The sequence below is a fragment of the Ovis canadensis genome, chromosome 13 (genome assembly GCF_042477335.2).
Source record: "Ovis canadensis isolate MfBH-ARS-UI-01 breed Bighorn chromosome 13, ARS-UI_OviCan_v2, whole genome shotgun sequence".
Taxonomy (NCBI): Eukaryota; Metazoa; Chordata; class Mammalia; order Artiodactyla; family Bovidae; genus Ovis; species Ovis canadensis.
The window spans coordinates 76,346,472-76,365,808 of NC_091257.1; the positions used below are offsets into that span (position 1 = coordinate 76,346,472).

The following is a 19,337-nucleotide window of genomic DNA, read 5'->3' on the forward strand; positions in this document are numbered from 1 at the left end:
GAAATTAAGGGGTGATGTTTTAGTTGATGAGAAGATTCAGCTCCGAGCTTTCTTGGTATACTTAGAATAGGATTTTTAATTTACCGGGGTGTTCTTTTTGCAAAACTTGTTAAAAAGGCTTAATTTTTCTGTACAGAATAGTTTATTTTTGTATTTGTCTAACAGGCTTCTCAGTTTTGAAGGAATATTGATAGGAAAACCCTGTATATTATGGTGACCTCAGATTTTGTAATCCTATAGACCAAGTCTTATAACTCAATACTGCTACCTGCCAGTTTGTGATCCTGGAGTAGCTTGATCCTGGAGGAACTGAGTGAAGTCGCTCAGTCATGTCCGACTTTTTGTGACCCCGTGGACTGTAGCCTGCCAGGCTCCTCCATCCGTGGGATTTTCCAGGCAAGAATACTGAAGTGGGTTGTCATTTCCTTCTCCAGGGGATTTTCCTGACCCAGAGATCGAACCTGGGTCTCCCACATTACAGGTGGGCTCTTTACTGTCTGAGCCACCAGGGAGTAGCTGAGTCAGTTCCTTATTTGTAAAACAGTGATGATGATATTTACTTTCTGTTTTGTTAATACAGTTTAAATGAGATAATTTATATGAAGTGCCTAGTAAAGTGCTTGTGCTTGGCCTGTAGTACACAATCAGTGTTTGGAAGTTATCTAAACAGTATTGTCTCTCGCTCCTTGACATTTGATATTAATCTACATAAATATCTATTTTTAAGCAAATAGGAGAGGCAGTGGATAGTGTGGTGGATAAGGACACTCCCTTTAGGGCTTGTCTGAGTTCAGATCCTGGCTCTGCTACTTATGTGTATGACCATGAACAAATAGTAAATCTCTCCGTGCCTCAGTTTCCTCATCTGTGAATAGTACCCACTTTATAGAATTACTGTGAGAATTTAGTGGAGTTAATACATGAAAACATTACACAGTGTCTGCTTGTCATAAGTATTCCGTAATTAATAGTTATTACTATTTTTAACTTTGCTTTCAAAGTTTTTATTAGGTCAATACACAGGATTTTATGCAGAAACATTAACAAAGAAAATATTTATCATTTGGGTATGTGAAGTTAGTATCTGGTTTATAGACCATGTAAATGGGAAGCATTATTTCCAAAAATAAAAAGATTTAACAGTTATTGCTGGATTATAAGAATAATACAAATCCCAGAAAACCTAATGACTTCTGGACTGTCACCATGGATTTCGGGGGATAATAATACAGCTTAACTAGCTCTTTAAACTGAAAAGGTACGCATTGAAATAATAGAATAAGAAAGTTAATATAGTGAAAAGTGTTCCCCTGACCCAGACCTCTCAGCTTTCTTCCCAGTCCCAAATGCTATTAACACTTCTGTGTCTTCTGCAATAGTCTATGTATGTATAAAGGTATTCATGAGTATACATTACCTCTTTCCTCTTTAACTTGAATGAGAGCACACACTTGTGCATTTTGCTTTTCTTATTTAATAGCTCTTGAAGCTCATTCTGTAGAAATCACATATGTAACATTATTTAATATTAAAGTTACTTAATATCTCAACATGTGGTTGTGCCATAATTTATTCAACTAATCTATTGGTCAAATTTGCATATTCAGTTTTTTTGGCTTTTATGAACAATGCTTTGTGAATATTCTTATATATGCCTAGATACATGTTTATAAGATAAGTTTCTACTTTTGGCAAGATCTATCAAAGAAAAATGCAAATTATTTTCCAAAGAGCCTAGCAGTGTAGCTTCATTATTTAAAAAGAAAAAAGGCTGTGAGGGGTTAAATTTGAATTCTTTCCAGGTTGTTTTCAGCAGCATGCTTTGGTGGAATCATGATTTTTAGAAGACTAAGTGGGATTGCTGCATATTACATTCCTTTCTCTTCCCTCCCCCTAGCTTTACTTGTCTTTGTAACATTCCTGCCTGGGAAGTCTTCCCAGTGACCTGGGTTAGGCATTAAGATCATGGGAATCCAAGATTTTCCCATGTCTTCTAGGATGTTTGTTCAAAGAATAGGAGAACTTCCTTCTTACAACAGAGGAATTTTAGCCACTGTCAGTTGCTGGAGAATCTTCCAATAGGGTCCTTTGAGTAGAAATTTGGTCAAGGAGAGGAAAGGTATCAGTAGGTCAAAAGGCAGTGGTAATATCATAGCACTCAAAATACCTTCTTTCTTGTTTATGGGAAGTAGGTAGGCAGAAAGGTAGAGTAACTTCCCCATTGTCATATACATCAAGTAATGCCAGGGAGAGGCCTAGAATTCTGTATTTCCATGTTGGGGTTGCTTAGTAAGGACCTATACGAAAAGAATTTTATTGTCTGGAGGTAGGTGTTTGCTGATACTTGATCATCACTGATCAGTAGCTCAGTGATATCTGTTACTCTAGGCCATTTACCCCTGTGTATATGATGACTGCTGTAGCTCTAGCCATTACATCTGCATTCAAGGCAAGAAGCAAGGTGAAGGAAAAGGGGAGGAGCAAGGGCTGTAGTATATCTATATTAGGAAAGAATGAGTTTTCTTAGGAATCCCTCAGCAGATTCCTACTTTGTTCTTATTGGCCAAGCTGTCCCCTGGCTACTACTCCAGGCTTGGAAACTTGGTGATCAAGGGGGTGATTTCTGTCTTAGAGCACTTTTTACTGTTTTGATGGTGTTCAATGAAAAATATTTAGTCATACCTTGGCTTAAGCCATGTTAACGTCTAATTTTCTTTATGCTTATAGTTCATACTATATGATTTAAATATTATACCATCTTATCTCTTAAGTCTGATTAATAGTCTTAAAATAAGTCTAGGTGTCCCTGATGGCTCAAACGGTGAAGAATCCACCTGCAATGCAGGAGACCTGGGTTTGATTCCTGGGTTGGGAAGGTTTGATTCCTGGAGAATCTCATGGACAGAGGAGCCTGACAGGCTACAGTCCATGGAGTTGTAGAGTCTGGCACAACTGAGTGACTAAGCACAGCACATCTTTTAAGTCTGATAGGCCTCCTGTCTAGATTTTGAATTCCTTTGTGTCTGAGACTAAATCTACTTTTTGTATGAGACAATGTCTCCTTCTTGAATATTAGTGAGAAAGGAGCTCCAATATTATCAAGCCCAGATTTATGGCCCCTAGCAACTGTGAGTGAACTGCTAACACATAGCTTACTGAGTTAAATTGAATAATGAAAGTAGAAATGGGGAAGTGTGAAAACGTAAGAATTGAGGATAGTAAAGAATCCTCTATTCAGGGTAAAAGACTACGAAGACTGTCTCTATACTTGGAAAGAGATACAGTACTGTTTCCTATGCAAATATAGACCATAACTACATTAACATGCTTCTCTAACTCATAGGGTAAGGGCAGATGATGTAGAAAACATATTATACTAAAGTCAGGTGCCTCAGTTCTAGATCAGATTCTTCCTTTATATAACTTTATGATATTGGGCAAGTCGTTTTCAATTTCCCTTACTTTCAGCTTTCTCTTCTAGGATGGGAATAATTGATGCTTTAGAGGATTGTTGAGGGGATTAAAATTGTATGTCTTTAGTATTGTTATTTCATGGTGCTTGGCATGTGTAAGCACCTTTGGTACCTTGTTTTTACCATGATCATTAGTAGTAGTGTTGTATGATCCTGCTGCTAAGTCGCTGCAGTCATGTCCGACTCTGTGCAACCCCATAGACGGCAGCCCACCAGGCTCCCCTGTCCCTGGGATTCTCCAGGCAAGAACACTGGATTGGGTTGCCATTTCCTTCTCCAATGCATGAAAGTGAAAAGTGAAAGAGGACCTCATTTTGCTTTATTTATCTATAAACTGGAAAATATAGGTGTTATTTAAAACTCCTCCCAACTCCAAAATGTCATATTTCTACACTAAGTACTTCAATTGGAGCATTGTTATAAAGATAGCTGTGGAGGTATAGCTTCAGTGAGTTCATAGGGGAGACCATGGGGGTTGATTGATTTCACTATGTAAACCAAATAGAACAAATTCCTTCTGAATTACCCAAGTCCACTGAGAGATATTACCCAAGTCCACTGGCCAAACCACCGATCAACAATGAGGTTGAGTGGACCTAATCTCATCATTTATCTCAGAGCATAAGTATAGTGGTATAATATAAAGAAAATGAGTACTGAGGGCTATTAGTACCTGGAAGAGAACTGGCACACCTCTCTGTAATGCAAAGGGATATTAACTCTCCTGAGGAACGTTTTCACATTATGTGTCAATAGCCAGTGATTCTGTCTTTTAAGAATTTGTCTTCAGGGAAGAATTAAGTATATATACAGAAACTTAGCTTCATGGATATTCTTCTAGTTGTATCTTTAAAGCGAAAGTATTGGGACAGTCTTAATATAGGGGATAAGTAAATTAGTTATTAGTTGCTGATATATCTATATTGACATGGAAGATGCTTGCGATATGTGAAGCAAATTCAAAATGTCAATGATCTCATTTGAAAAAAAAAGTAAAAGTTAAGTGTGTGTATGTGTTGTGTGTGTAGAGAGAGATTGAGAGAAATTGTGTGGGTGTGTGAAGTAGTATGGCATTGTGGATTTTTATGAAATCATTTTTTTGTGATCTCATTTTAAAAATGAGCATGTATTTATCAAGGCTTAAAGAAAGTACTTAAATTAGCAAATGTGTATGTAAGTCATTAACTGATGTCTACTTCTCTTCCATGGTACAGAATACTTTAAGTCCATGTCATTCCATAATGAAGACAAATGATTCATTGGGTTTTGTAGGGAAATTATTTGCCAAGTGAGTATAGCCTTTAGGCTATTACTTTTAGCTATTTTTTTTAACCACATTGGGTTGGAGTCGGGGGCTGACCCTCCTTCCACAGGACAGAGGGCACAGGACGCATGACAGCTCTTCTGTACAAAGTATGCAGAAGTAAGGATGGCCCACATTTTTTTTTTTTTACCTAATCTGCATATTGTCCCTTTTATGTATTTTTAAAGGTATTTGTCTCTATGCCCAGGAGTAGTATTTTTTACAAAAGTATTGTTAAAGAAGAAACCTGTACTTGGCAAAACACTATTGAGATTTTTTACTATGTATGAGATACTGTTCTAAGCACCTTAATGGATGAGCTGTACACAAGTGAGTAGAGTTCATCCTTGTCTAAAGGAACTTAGGATTTACTAGGAGAGAGATCTGCATAGTTAGCTAATATAAAATTAGATGGTATAAAAGCACAATGGCTTTGGAGGGGCAACAGTAATGAATGGTAGGTGCAAATTGGGAAAGATTTTAGAGATGATTGAATTGGACTTTCAATGATGAGTAAGATTTTGGTTGGTAGCTATGATGTGTTTCAGAAATTGGGTTATTCAGGGCAAAGAGAAAATGCATTGGATGTGGATGAGACTGGAAATGAGAAAACGATAGATTGAGGGAAATAAGATAATGAATATAAAAGGCTTAGCACAGTACATGACATATCGTAGGTATTCATTAAATTTGGCCTCTTTCTAATTCCAATGTATTTACCTCAAGGAGTGTCAAGTTACTGAAAAAGTAAACTTTACTTTTAGTGTGATTTGAAAAGTAAGGCATATTGCCCAGGTTATTTTCAGAATGCATATGTGATTGTAAAAGCAGAATAGGGTACCAGTACCTTAGATAAATGTGCAATCAAGTCTCTGAACCATTTATCTCCTTAGGAAGTGACCTGTTGAGAAAAGTGACACAAACGTTAGAAATAACCTGCTGTTTTGCACCAAGGGTGGGACACAATGTCACAAGTCACAACCTCTTATTCCTATGATGCTCCAACGGACTTCATCAATTTTTCATCCTTGACTGATGAGGAAGATACGCAACACATAGATTCCTGGTTTGGTAAGTGTCTGCTTTTCCAGTTGTTTTAAGGGATAGTGACTTGTTTTGTGCTGAGCACCTTTCAAAAGAATGGATTGTAGATAACTAAAACATAAATTCCTTTCTGCACTCAGAGACTTTGTCACCATATGATAGAAGTAGTTGAAATGTCCACTATTTTGGAAATGGACTATCAGTAGAAATCAAAGTTTTGCAGTTAAAAATGATGAATATTTAAGCTTTATGAACATATGGTAAAATTCGGTTGAAAAAAATTGAGTGAAATTCAATTACATGTCTATAGTGAGGGCAGTCACATAAAAACTTGCTTTGTTGTCACTGAGCATAGAGTATAATATTACAGCTGGAATGTTGACAGTGATACACTCCATCAGTCTTACTCAGATTTCCCCAGTATCACTTGTACTTATTTTCATGTGTATTAAGTTCTATGTGATTTTATCACCTGCGTAGATTCACTGATTTACTACCAAAGTCAAGATATCAAACTGTTCTAACATCATGAGGATCCTTGTGTTCCTCTTTTAGAACTATACTCACCTCCCTCTTGCTACCTCTCCCCAGGTCTTTTTTTTTTTAATTTATTTTTTATTGAAGGATAATTGTTTCGCAGAATTCTCCTGTTTTCTGTCAAATCTCAACATGAATGAGCCATAGGTATACGTATATCCCCTCCCTTCTGAAACTCCCTCCTATCTCCCTCCCCATCCCACCCCTCTAGGTTGATACAGAGCCCCTGTTTGAGTTTCCTGAGCCATACAACAAATTCCCATTGGCTATCTATTTTACATATGGTAATATAAGTTTCCATGTTACTCTTTCCATACATCTCACCCTCTTCTCCTCTCTCCCCATGTCCATAAGTCTGTTCTCTATGTTTGTTTCTCCGTTGTTGCCCTGTAAATAAATTCTTCATTACCATTTTTCTAGATTCCGTATATATGTTTTAGAATATGGTATTTATCTTTCTGACTCATTTCACTCTGTATAATAGATTCTAAGTTCATCCACCTCATTAGAATTGACTCAAATGTGTTTGTTTTTACGGCTGAGTATTATTCCTTTGTGTATATGTTCCACAACTTCTTTATCCATTCATCTGTCAATGGACATCTACGTTGATTCCACGTTCTAGCTATTGTAAATAGTGCTGCAGTGAACAAAGGGATACATGCGTCTCTTTCAGTTTTGATTTCCTCAGGGTATATGCCTAGGATTGGGATAGCTGGGTTATATGGTGGTTTTATTTCTAGTTTTTTTAAGAAATCTCCATACTGTCTTCCATAGTGGCTGTATCAATTTACATTCCCACCAACAGTGCAAGAGTGTTCCCTTTTCTCCACACCCTCTCCAGCATTTATTGTTTGAGGACTTTTGGATGAGGGCCATTCTGACTGGTGTGAGGCGATATCTCATTGTAGTTTTGATTTGCATTTCTCAAATAATGAACGAAGATGGGCATCTTTTCATGTGTTTGTTAGCCATTTGTATATCTTCTTTGGAGAAATGTCTGTTTAGATCTTTTCTGCACTTTTTGATTGGGTGGTTTGCTTTTCTGTTATTGAGTTATATGAACTGCTTGATATTTTGGAAGTTAATCCTTTGTCAATTGTTTCATTTGCTATTATTTTCTTCCATTTCACCTTGCTTATAGTTTCCTTTGCTGTGCAAAAGATTTTAAGTTTAATCAGGTCCCTCTTGTTTACTTTTGTTTTTATTTCCATTACCCTAGGAAGTGGGTCATAGAGGATCTTGCTTTGTTTTATGTCATCAAGTGTTTTGCCTATGTTTTCCTCTCAGAGTTTTATAGTTTCTGGTCTTACATTTAGGTCTTTAATCCATTTTGAGTTTATCTTTGTGTATGGTGTTAGGTGCTCTGATATTCCCATCTCTTTCAGAATTTTCCACAGTTTATTGTGATCCACACAGTCAAAGGCTTTGGCATAGTCAATAAAGCAGAAATAGATGTTTTTCTGGAACTCTCTTGCTTTTTTGATGATCCAGCGGATGTTGGCAATTTGATCTTTGGTTCCTCTGCCTTTTCTAAAACCAGCTTGAATATCTGGAAGTTCACTGTTCACTTATTGCTGAAGCCTGGCTTGGAGAATTTTGAGCATTACTTTACTAGCATGTGAGATGAGTGCAATTTTGCAGTAGTTTGAGCATTCTTTGGGACTGGAATGAAAACTGACCTTTTCCAGTCCTGTGGCCACTGCTGAGTTTTCCAAATTTGCTGGCATATTGAGTGCAGCTCTTTCACAGCATCATCTTTCAGGATTTGAAATAGCTCCACTGGAATTCCATCACCTCCACTAGTTTTGTTTGTAGTGATGTTTGCTAAGGCCCGCTTGACTTCACATTCCAGGATGTCTGGCTCTAGGTGAGTGATCACACCATCGCAATTATCTTGGTCTTGAAGATCTTTTTTGTACAGTTCTTCTGTATATTCTTGCCACCTCTTCTTAATATCTTCTGCTTCTGTTAGGTCCATACCATTTCTGTCCTTTATCGAGCCCACCTTTGCATGAAATGTTCCCTTGGTATCTCTAATTTTCTTGAAGAGATCTCTAGTCTTTGCCATTCTGTTGTTTTCCTCTATTTCTTTGCATTGATTGCTGAGGAAGGCTTTCTTATCTCTTCTTGCTATTCTTTGGAACTCTGCATTCAGATGCTTATATCTTTCCTTTTCTCCTTTGCTTTTCGCTTCTCTTGTTTTCACAGCTATTTGTAAGGCCGCCTCACTTCATGGGAAATAGATGGGGAAACAGTGGAAACAGTGTCAGACTTTATTTTTTTGGGCTCCAAAATCACTGCAGATGGTGACTGCAGCCATGAAAGTAAAAGACACTTACTCCTTGGAAGAAAAGTTATGACCAACCTAGACAGCATATTCAAAAGCAGAGACATTACTTTGCCGACTAAGGTCCGTCTAGTCAAGGGTATGGTTTTTCCTGTGGTCATGTATGGATGTGAGAATTGGACTGTAAAGAAAGCTGAGTGCCAAAGAATTGATGCTTTTGAACTGTGGTGTTGGAGAAGACTCTTGAGAGTCCCTTGGACTGCAAGGAGATCCAACCAGTCCATTCTGAAGGAGATCAGCCCTGGGATTTCTTTGGAAGGAATGATGCTGAAGCTGAAACTCCAATACTTTGGCCACCTCATGCGAAGAGTTGACTTGTTGGAAAAGACTGATGCTGGGAGGGATTGGGGGCAGGAGGAGAAGGAGATGACAGAGGATGAGATGGCTGAATGGCATCATTGACTCGATGGACGTGAGTCTGAGTGAACTCCAGGAGTTGGTGATGGACAGGGAGGCCTGGTGTGCTGCGATTCATGGGGTCACAAAGAGTCAGACATGACTGAGTGACTGAACTGAACTGAACTGAACTGATGGTGTTAGGAAGTGTTCTAATTTCATTCTTTTACATGTAGCTGTCCAATTTTCCCAGCACCATTTATTGAAGAGGCTGTCTTTGCCCCATTGAATATTCTTGCCTCCTTTGTCAAAAATAAGGTATAAGGTACCCATAAATGCATGGGTTTATTTCTAGGCTTTCTATCTTGTTTCACTAGTCTGTGTTTCTTTTTGTACCATACTATCTTGATGACTATAGCTTTGTAGTATAATCTGAAGTAAGGAAGGTTGATTCCTCCAACTCCATTCTTCTTTCTCAAGACTGCTTTGGTTATTAAAATTCAGGCTTCTAGGATTTATGGAACTAGTCCAAAGTCACAGTGAAAGTGTTAGTCACTCCGTCTTGTCTGACTCTTTGGGACCCCATGAACTGTAGCCCCTTGGGATCCTCTCTTCATGGAATTCTCTAGGCAGAAATACTGGAGTGGATTGCCATTTTTAAATGGAGGGATTATGCTACTCAGAACCCAGTCTCCAAATAGAGATAGGATTCCCTGATACTGAGTCAGGTGATATGACACAAACTTTGACATCGACAAATAAGGATGTGAGGGGTTTTTTTTAATCTATTTTTTTATTGAAGGATAATTGCTTTACAGAAATTTGTTTTTTTCTGTCGAACTTCACTGTGATTCAGTCATAGGTATACATATATCTTCTCCCTTTTGAACCTCCCTCCCATTTCCTTCCCCATCCTACCACTCTAGGTTGATACAGAGCCTCTGTTTGAGTTTCCTGAGCCATACAGCAAATTCCCTTTGGCTATCTATTTTACATATTGTAATGTAAGTTTCCATGTTACTCTTTCCATACATCTCACCCTCTCCTCCTCTTTCCCCATGTCCATAAGTCTGTTCTCTGTTTTTTTATTACTTTGGGATAGTATGTGAGACCAGTGATATGTCATGCTAGTTATTGCTGGGTCTTCTTCATTTTTTTCTTTCTCATTAAGAGAAATCAGTATGTGATGGGGGTAAAAATGAGTCCATTGCAGCTGTACTTCACACTTATAGTGCAGTGTCCAAATGTGATAGCATATACCGTTCTCTTGGAAAAGGACTCTGATGAAATCCAGTGGGTCTGTTGGGTGTGTATAGGAGGAAGGGTGGATAAGAAAGCCTGCTGCCATACAGAAGGTCTTCTCCATGCCCTTGGTCCACGGAAACCCTGAGGAAATACCTGGGCTGTCTCTCTTTTTCCAAGGTTTTTTCTTGAAAACAGGAAAGGAAATATTAGTATAACAATACTTTTAAATATACTTTGAAAGAAAAAATGGATCCTACTGTTTTTTCAAAATCATCTTAGTTCTAATGTTCAATTCAGTTGCTCAGTTGTGTCTGACTCTTTGCGACCCCATGGACTGCAGCTCGCCAGGCCTCCCTGTCCATCGCCAACTCCCGGAGTTTACTCAAACTCATGTCCACTGAGTCAAGTGATGCCATCCAACCACCTCATCCTCTGTCGTCCCCTTCTCCTCCCGCCTTCAGTCTTTCCCAGCATCAGGGTCTTTTCAAATGAGTCAGTTCTTTGCATCAGGTAGCCAAAGTATTGGAGTTTCAGCTTTAGCATCAGTCCTTCCAATGAATATTCAGGACTGATTTCCTTTAAGATGGACTGGTTGGATCTCCGTGCAGTCCAAGGGATTCTCAAGAGTCTTCTCCAGTACCACAGTTCAAAAGCATCAGTTCTTTGGCACTCAGCTTTCTTTATAGTCCAACTCTAAAATCTATACATGAATACTGGAAAAACCATAGCTTTGTCTAGATGGACCTTTCTTGGCCAAGTAATGTCTCTGCTTTTTAATATGCTGTTTAGGTTGGTCATAACTTTTCTTCCAAGGAGCAAGCATCTTAATTTCATGGCTGCAGTCACCATCTGCAGTGATTTTGGACCCCAAGAAAATAAAGTCTGTCATTGTTTCCGCTGTTTCCCCACCTATTTGCCATGAAGCGATGAAACCAGATGCCATGATCTTAGTTTTCTGAATGTTGAGCTTTAAGCCAACTTTTTCACTCTCCTCTTTCACTTTCATCAAGAGGCTTTTTAGTTCTTCGCTTTCTGCCATAAGGATGGTGTCATCTGCATATCTGGGGTTATTGATATTTCTCCCAGCAGTCTTGATTCCAGCTTGTGCTTCATCCAGCCCAGTGTTTCTCATGATGCACTCTGTGTATAAGTTAAATAAGCAGGGTGACAATATATAGCCTTGATGTACTCCTTTCCCTCTTTGGAACCAGTCTGTTCCATGTCCAGTTCTAACTGTTGCTTCCTGACCTGCATATAGATTTCTCAGGAGGCAGGTCAGGTGGTCTGGTATTCCTAGCTCTTTCCGAATTTTCCAGAGTTTGTTGTGGTCCACACAAGTTCTAATGTATTCCTTTATAATTTTCTTCCAGATAATCACATCTTTTTACACAGTTGCAGTCAGAGTATACATTCACAGTGGGACTCAACACATTCCTAAAACTTGTATCAGTAGGCTGTTGATAGAATACACTTTTCACTGCTTGTACTGGCTTTGGTCATGGCAAAACCTAAGATCTAATTCCCTGAGAGAACCTAGCTCTATTCCATCCTCTTGCACCCCACACTGTCTTAATTGAGGAAGAACCTCAACTCAGTTAGACTACAAGATGTCCCTTGTAAGCCTTACCAATCTCACTGATTACAGTTTTCTTTCAAAGGAACATGATGTATTTAGGTAGTAGATAAGGCCAGTTTATGATTATATGGTCCTAAATTTGTATCAAGCAAAGATAAAGAGCTATTCACAATGCAGAGTCTGCACTTCTCCTTTTCTGTAATACTTTGTTCAGTGTTACCAGTGTTTTAGTGTTAGTTTTTGCAGTTGCTGTCTCTGTTATATAACCTGTACTTATTTTTTTTTTAATCACTGAAGCTTTGCTGGTACTTGCCAAATGAGTTCAAAGTGTACCAGTAGGAGGCTTTAGGCCTCATTTTAAGTGTATGATACTCTTTTGTTTGCTTCCTTGCTGGTTGTTTAGATGATCATGATTTTACCTTTTCACAGATGAGAAGGCTAATTTGGAGAATAAGTTTCCTGGGAAGGATGGTACAGGAGGGCTTTTTCAGGGCAAAACACCTCTGAGGAAGGCTAATCTTCATCAAGATGTCACACCCTTGAGGCCAGGTAAGAAAGAACATCTTAGAAAAAACCTCCTTGGCAGAATGGTGGAGCAGTATATTAGGAACCTGAGGGACCTGGGGAAATTACCTAAATGATGTATCCCTTTGTTTTTAATTGGTGAAATGGGCTAATTCATTTATTCATTTCATGGTGATTTGAAAACTAATGATGTGCTATGTTCTTTTCAGTTTTCAAACTTTGAGAAATTAAGCTAACATAGAATTTTATTGCCAGATATATAACTATTTTCTTTTTTGGCTAGATTTAATGTAACGTAACCCGAGTCTGGCTGGGAAACAAAACAGCAGGAGAGAAGAATGTACTGCTTGATAATTATGCAAGAATTCTTTGAGTCTTGTATCTGATTTTAAAAGATGATTGACATTTAACTAATAGTTACTAAATATACAAAATACTGTCTGTTTGATTAGAACAAAAAGTATTCTTTTAAGAGGTCATAAATCCTCAAAAATGATTGTTTTGAAACAGTAGCTATATTTAGATGTAATTCACATGTCATACAGTTCACCTGCTTAAAGTGTACCTTTCAGTCTTTTTTTCATATGCTCATGGAATAGTTGTGCAATCACCATAATCAATTTAGAACATTTGAGAATTAATCTTATGGGTTAATCTGAAACTCGCCCCAATTGCAGCACTAACTAGAGGGCCATATTAGAAAGTCGCTGTATTTTCAGTGAACTTGTTTAGTTCAGGGTCTCAGTTGCTAGGCTGACTTTCAAACACAGGTGATATCTTACTGAATTTGGGGTCTGGACAAGTATCCATCTTTCTTGCGTAAGAGGTTATAACCATGTATACATATTTCACTTGAGGTGCTAAGAAGTGTGGAAGATTTTTCTGTTGCTTTGATGGTCTTTGTGCTCTTCTTGAATTGAAAGAGGATGTGATGGTACCTAGTTTGTCTGGATCACTTTCAGTTTAAAATTATTTGTCAGCAGTGAGCCCCAGAGTAGGACGCCTCTGCTTGGCCCATCATGTATCAAAAACCACATACACTGCTTCCACTCAGCATACCCCTCAGCCACAGGGTTTTTGTTCTTTCCTAGTACACATTCTCACCTGTCTCATTAGTGCTATTCTACCCTTAGTCTAACTGAAAAATTCTTATTCATTATTCAGTTTCCAACTTAAATATCGTTTTTTCTCTAATTGATTCCCCTTATTTGTGTTCACAGAGCACTTTTCAGAGCGCTGGTTTTTTTGGGTTTTTTTTTGGCCTCACAGCATGTGGGATCTTAGTTCTCCAACCAGGGATCACACCCACTCCCCCTTGCAGTGGGAGCATGGTCTTCACTATTGGACTATCAGGAAAGTCCCCAGACCTCTATTTTAATTTCAGCTTTTATTGTGTTGCTAGTACAAATAATTATGATAAATTTTTCCATATTGATCTTTTATCCTACAACCTTCTAAAGTCACTTACTAGCTTTAGTACCTTTTTTGTGGATTTCATCAGGTTTCTACCTTAGTGATTATGTCATCTGCAAATAAGCCTTTTGTTTTTCTTGCACATTGCAGTGCCTAGAGCCTTTAATGTGACGTTGAATAAGAGAGGAGAAGTAGACATGCTTGTTTTATTCCTGATTTTAGGGGAAAGCATGCAGGCTTTCACCATTAAGTATAATGTTAACTATAGTCCTTTTTTTTTTTTTTTTGAAGGCCTCATTTCTTATTTTGATTTCAATCCTGATGTAGTTTTTTCATAGATGTCCTTTATCAGGCTGAGGAATTTCTCTTCTATTCCTATTTTGCTGATAATGTTTATAGTAATATATGCTAAATTTTCTTAGATGCTTTGTCTGCATATATTAGGATGTTTATATGATTTTTTTCCCTTTCTAAAATTTTTAGTTTTTAAATTGCTTAATTACGCTGCTTTTCCAATTTTAAGCCAATCTTTCTTTTCTGGAATGAACCCCAATTGGTCAGGATGGTATTTTTCTTTATACATATATTTTAGGTTTAGTTTGTTACATTATTTTGTTTAAAATTTTCTTCATCTGTGTTCATGGGGAATAGTCTGTAGTTTTCCTTTCTTGTGATGCATTTGTTTGATTTTGATAGAGTAAATGTTGGCCTTACTATATAAATATTCCCTTTTCATATCTCTGGAAGAATTTGTGTAAAGTTAATATTATAGAATTTACCATTGAAGCTATCTGGCTCTGCAGTTTTCTTTGCAGAGAGGTTTTTAACTAAAAATTCAATTTATTTAGCAGATATAGATTATCTGTTTCTTCTTGAATGAGCGTTGGTAGTTTGTCTTTCAAGTGATTTATCAATGTCATCTAAATTGTTTAATTTATAGGCAAAAAGTTGTCATAATGTTTCCTTATTATCCTTTTGATACTAATAAATTCTGTAGTGATATCGCCTCTCTCATTCCCGATATTAGCAATTTATGTCATCTCTCTCTGTTTTTCTAATCAGTGTGGCTAAAGATTTAGCACTGTTATTAATCTTTTCAAAGAACCAGCTTATCAGAGTTACCAACTCTCCAGTATTCTTGCCTGGAGAATCCCAATGGACAGAGGAGCCTGAGGAGCCTACAGTCCACAGGGTCCCAAAGAGTTGGACACGACTGAAATGACTTAGCACATACACGTGTGTGTGGCTATTATAGTCTTGCTGATTTTTCTGTCAACTTGTTCCATCAGTTAGGGAGAGGTTTTGAAATTTCAGACTATGATTGTGGATTGTTTATTTCTCCTTAAGTATCTGGTATGAATACAGATGGTATTGATTATGGTGTATGATACTTTTTTGTTGAGAATTTTTGCATCTGTGTTCATCAGTGACATTGACCTTTCTCTGTAATATCTTTGTCTGGTTTTGATAACAGGGTGATGCTGGCCTCATGGAATGAGTTTGGAAGAGTTCCTTTCTCTGCAGTTTTTTGAAATAGCTTGAGAAGGATAGGTGTTAACTCTTCTACATGTTTGGTAGAATTTACCTGTGAAGTCATCTGTTTCTGGACTTTTGTTTGTTGGGAGTTTTTTAAAATTAATGATTCAAATTCATTACTAGTAATTGGTTTCTTAATCTTTTCTATTACTTCCTGATTCAGTCTTAGGAGATTGTACATTTCTAGGAATTTTTCCATTTCTTCTAGGTTGTCCATTTTATTGGCATATAGATGTTTGTAATAATCTCCTGTGATCTTTTGTATTTCTGTGGTGGTGCTGGCAGCTTCTCCTTTTTCATTTCTGACTTTATTGATTTGGCCTTTCTCTCTTTTTAATGAGTCTAGCTAAAATGTTTATCAATTTTATCTTTTCAAAGGACCAGCCCTTAGTTTCATTGGTCTTTTCTATTTTTCTTTTAGTCATATTCCATTTATTTCCATTTATTTACTTCTTTCTGTTCTGATCTTTATGATTTTTTTTTTTTCATTCTACTAATTGGGTTTTGTTTGTTCTTTCTCTGGTTGATTTAGGTGTAAGTTTAGGTTGATTGTTTGAGATTTTCCTTGTTCCCTAAGGTAAGCTTGTATTGCTGTAAACTTCTCTTAGAACCACTTTTGCTACATCCCATAGGTTTTGGACTGTTGTGTTTTTTCATTTGTCTCCAGGTATTTTTTTGATTTCTTTGATTTCTTCAGCGATCCGTTGGTTGTTTAGTAGCATATCGGTTAACCTCCATGTGTTTTTGTGTTTTTGCAGTTTCTTTCTTGTGGTTGGCTGCTAGTGTCATAGCGTTGTGGTTAGAAAAGATGCTTAATATGGTTTCAGTTTTCTAAAATTTACAGAAGTTTGTATTGTGGCGTAGAATGTGATCTGTCCCGGAGAGTGTTCCCTGTGCAGTTGAAAATATGTATTTTGCTGCTTTTGGATGAAATGTTCTCTCTATATATATCTGGTCTACTGTGTCCTTTAAGGCCAGTGTTTCCTTACTGAGTTTTCTATCTGGAGTCCATTGAGATAAGTGGGGTGTTAAAGTTCTCTGTTGTTGTGTTACTGTCAGTTTCTCCTTTTATGATTGTTAATATTTGTTTTGTATGTTTAGGTGGTCCTGTGTTGGGTGCATATATATATTTACAATTGCTATATCTTCTTTGTGAATCGGTTCCTTGATCATATATAATATCCTTTGTCTTTGTAACAGTCTTTGTTTTGAAGTCCATTTTGTCTGATATAATTATTGCTGCCCCTGCTTTCCTTTGATTTGTATTTGCATAGAATGCCTTTTACCATCCTCTCACTTCTCTTTGTGTGTGTCTTTAGATCTGAAGTCAGTCTCTTGTAGGCAGCATATATATGCGTCTTGTTTTGTATCCATTTAGCTACTTGGTGTCTTTTGATTGAAGCATTTAATCCATTTGCATTTAGACTAATTACTGATATATATCTACTTATTGCCATTTTAATTGTTTGGGTGTTGTTTTTATATATCTGTTTTTGTTCCTTTGTTCTCTTCCCTTATGGTCTGATGGCTATCTGTAGTGTCATATTTGTATTCCTTTCTCTTTTTTATGTGTCTGTATATCTATTATAGATTTTTTTTGGTTTGTGATTACCATGAGGTTTATATATATGTATCTATATCTCCATGATTATTTTATGTTGCTGATCTCATAATTTCAAGTGAATCTTAACAGCCCTGAATTTGTACTCTCCTCCGCTTATGATTACTGTCTTTAATGTATGCTTACTGAAAAGTCAGTGGATAGCCTATGGGCAGGCTTCCCTGGTAGCTCAGCTAGTAAAGAATCCACACGTTCTCTATATATATATCTGGTCTACTGTGTCCTTTAAGGCCAGTGTTTCCTTACTGAGTAAGGAGTCTCTCAATGCAGGAGACCCTGCTTTGATTCCTGGGTTGGGAACATCTCCTGGAGAAGGGGTAGGCCACCCACTCCAGTATTCTTGGGTTTCTCTGGTGGCTCAGATGGTAAAGAATCCTCCTGCAATGCAGGAGACCTGGGTTCAATCCCTGGGTTAAGAAGATCCCCTGGAAAAGGGAATGGTTACCGTCTCTAGTATTCTTGCCTAGAGAATTCCGTGGACAGAGAAACCCGGCGGGCTACAGTCCATGGGGTTGCAAAGAGCTGGACAAACTGAGCTACTCACACTTTCACTTTCATGATTATTATAAATGCATTTTTTACAGGCAGTATATAGTTCAGTTCAGTTCAGTTCAGATGCTCAGTCGTTTCCGACTCTTTGCGACCCCATGAATCGCAGCACGCCAGGACTCCCTGTCCATCACCAACTCCCGGAGTTCACTCAGACTCGCATCCGTTGAATCAGTGATGCCATCCAGCCATCTCGTCCTCTGTCGTCCCCTTTTCCTCCTGCCCCCAATCCCTCCCAGCATCAGAGTCTTTTCCAATGAGTCACCTCTTCGCATGAGGTGGCCAAAGTACTAGAGTTTCAGCCTTAGCAACATTCCTTCCAAAGAAATCCCAGGGCTGATCTCCTTCAGAATGTGGACTGGTTGGATCTCCTTGCAGTCCAAGGGACTCTCAAGAGTCTTCTCCAACACTACAGTTCAAAAGCATCAATTCTTCAGCGCTCAGCCTTCTTCACAGTCCAATTCTCACATCCATACATGACCACAGGAAAAACCATAGCGTTGACTAGATGGACCTTAGTCGGCAAAGTAATGTCTCTGCTTTTGAATATGCTATCTAGGTTGGTCATAACTTTTCCTCCAGGGAGTAAGCGTCTTTTAATTTCATGGTTGCAGTCACCATCTGCAGTGATTTTGGAGCTCAGAAAAATAAAGTCTGACACAGTTTCCACTGTTTCCCCATCTATTTCCCATGAAGTGATGGGACCGGAAGCCATGATCTTCGTTTTCTGAATGTTGAGCTTTAAGCCAACTTTTTCACTCTCCACTTTCACTTTCATCAAGAGGCTTTTTAGTTCCTCTTCACTTTCTGCCATAAGGGTGGTGTCATATGCATATCTGAGGTTATATATATATAGTTAGGTCTTTTTTAAAATTTAATCATCTGTGTCTTTTAATTGGCTAAGATACTCTATTGAAGCTTTGACATGGCATACTATTTTTTTTTCCTATATCTTTTTCTTCCCTCGAGAAAAAAAGTTCTTTAGGAAATGAGCTAAATAATTGTTCTCTGGAATAAATATTGTGTGAAATTGTTTTCTTGGCCTGACTTTTCTTCCCTGTCATCTGGTTGAAGTGTTCTTTAATCAAGGCTCAATTCATAAGCTGTACTATCAAATGCTATTTTTTCCATGAAGCCTTTACTTGATTGTTTCTTTCTCATTATTCTCAGCACTTTTTCTCTGCTTCTGTTTTATGATGTCCATAGTAACATCAGAATACTTTGATAAGATATCTCCTTCTCCAACACTACATACACAGTCCCTTTTCTTAGATGCTACATTTTAAAATTCTTATTGTTTTAAATTTAATTGGGGGTTGTATTTATAATGTCTGGTCATATGATTACTACAGAAATATTTACATTATTTTGTTTATGTAAATATTACTCAATGCCAGGTCAGTTACTGTGATGTAGCTACATTTCTTCTTGGTTCTTTCTTAGTGTTATTTGTCACAATCCCTTGACAACATAAAGATCATCTTGATATCAGGGTCAGGTAGATTCTTTAAACTTCATCAATTACTTAAAATTTTGTTACATTTGAGCTTGCTACATATTGAACAATGATCCTTGGAAGTTACACTGCTTTATTTGAGGGCGGCATTATTTTTCTTAGTTTCTTCTTAGTGTCTCGTTTCCTGGGTCTTATGTCCTCTTTCTTGTATTCTTTCGTTCGTACTTCATTAGCCAGGGATACGTCCCCGGGGAGCTTCCTAAGATAAGGTGCAGGAAGAGAACTTGGAGTTCTCATATGTTTGAAAATGTCATTGTTCCACCTTCGTTTATGATTGAAAGTTGGACTTAATATAGAATTGCAGTTTAAAATA

General features: G+C 37.6%; 1 protein-coding gene across 11 annotated transcripts in view; it reads left to right on the plus strand.

Annotated features, from left to right (window-relative positions):
* Positions 1-19,337, plus strand: part of TPX2 (TPX2 microtubule nucleation factor) — a 55,683-nt gene that overhangs the window by 7,601 nt on the left and 28,745 nt on the right. For all 11 annotated transcript variants that reach the window (XM_069548273.1, XM_069548280.1, XM_069548274.1 and 8 more), the window contains 2 exons: positions 5,670-5,847; positions 12,294-12,413. In XM_069548273.1, coding sequence (XP_069404374.1) covers positions 5,742-5,847; positions 12,294-12,413 — 226 coding nt within the window. In that variant the 5' untranslated portion in view covers positions 5,670-5,741. The remainder of the gene's footprint in view (positions 1-5,669; positions 5,848-12,293; positions 12,414-19,337) is intronic.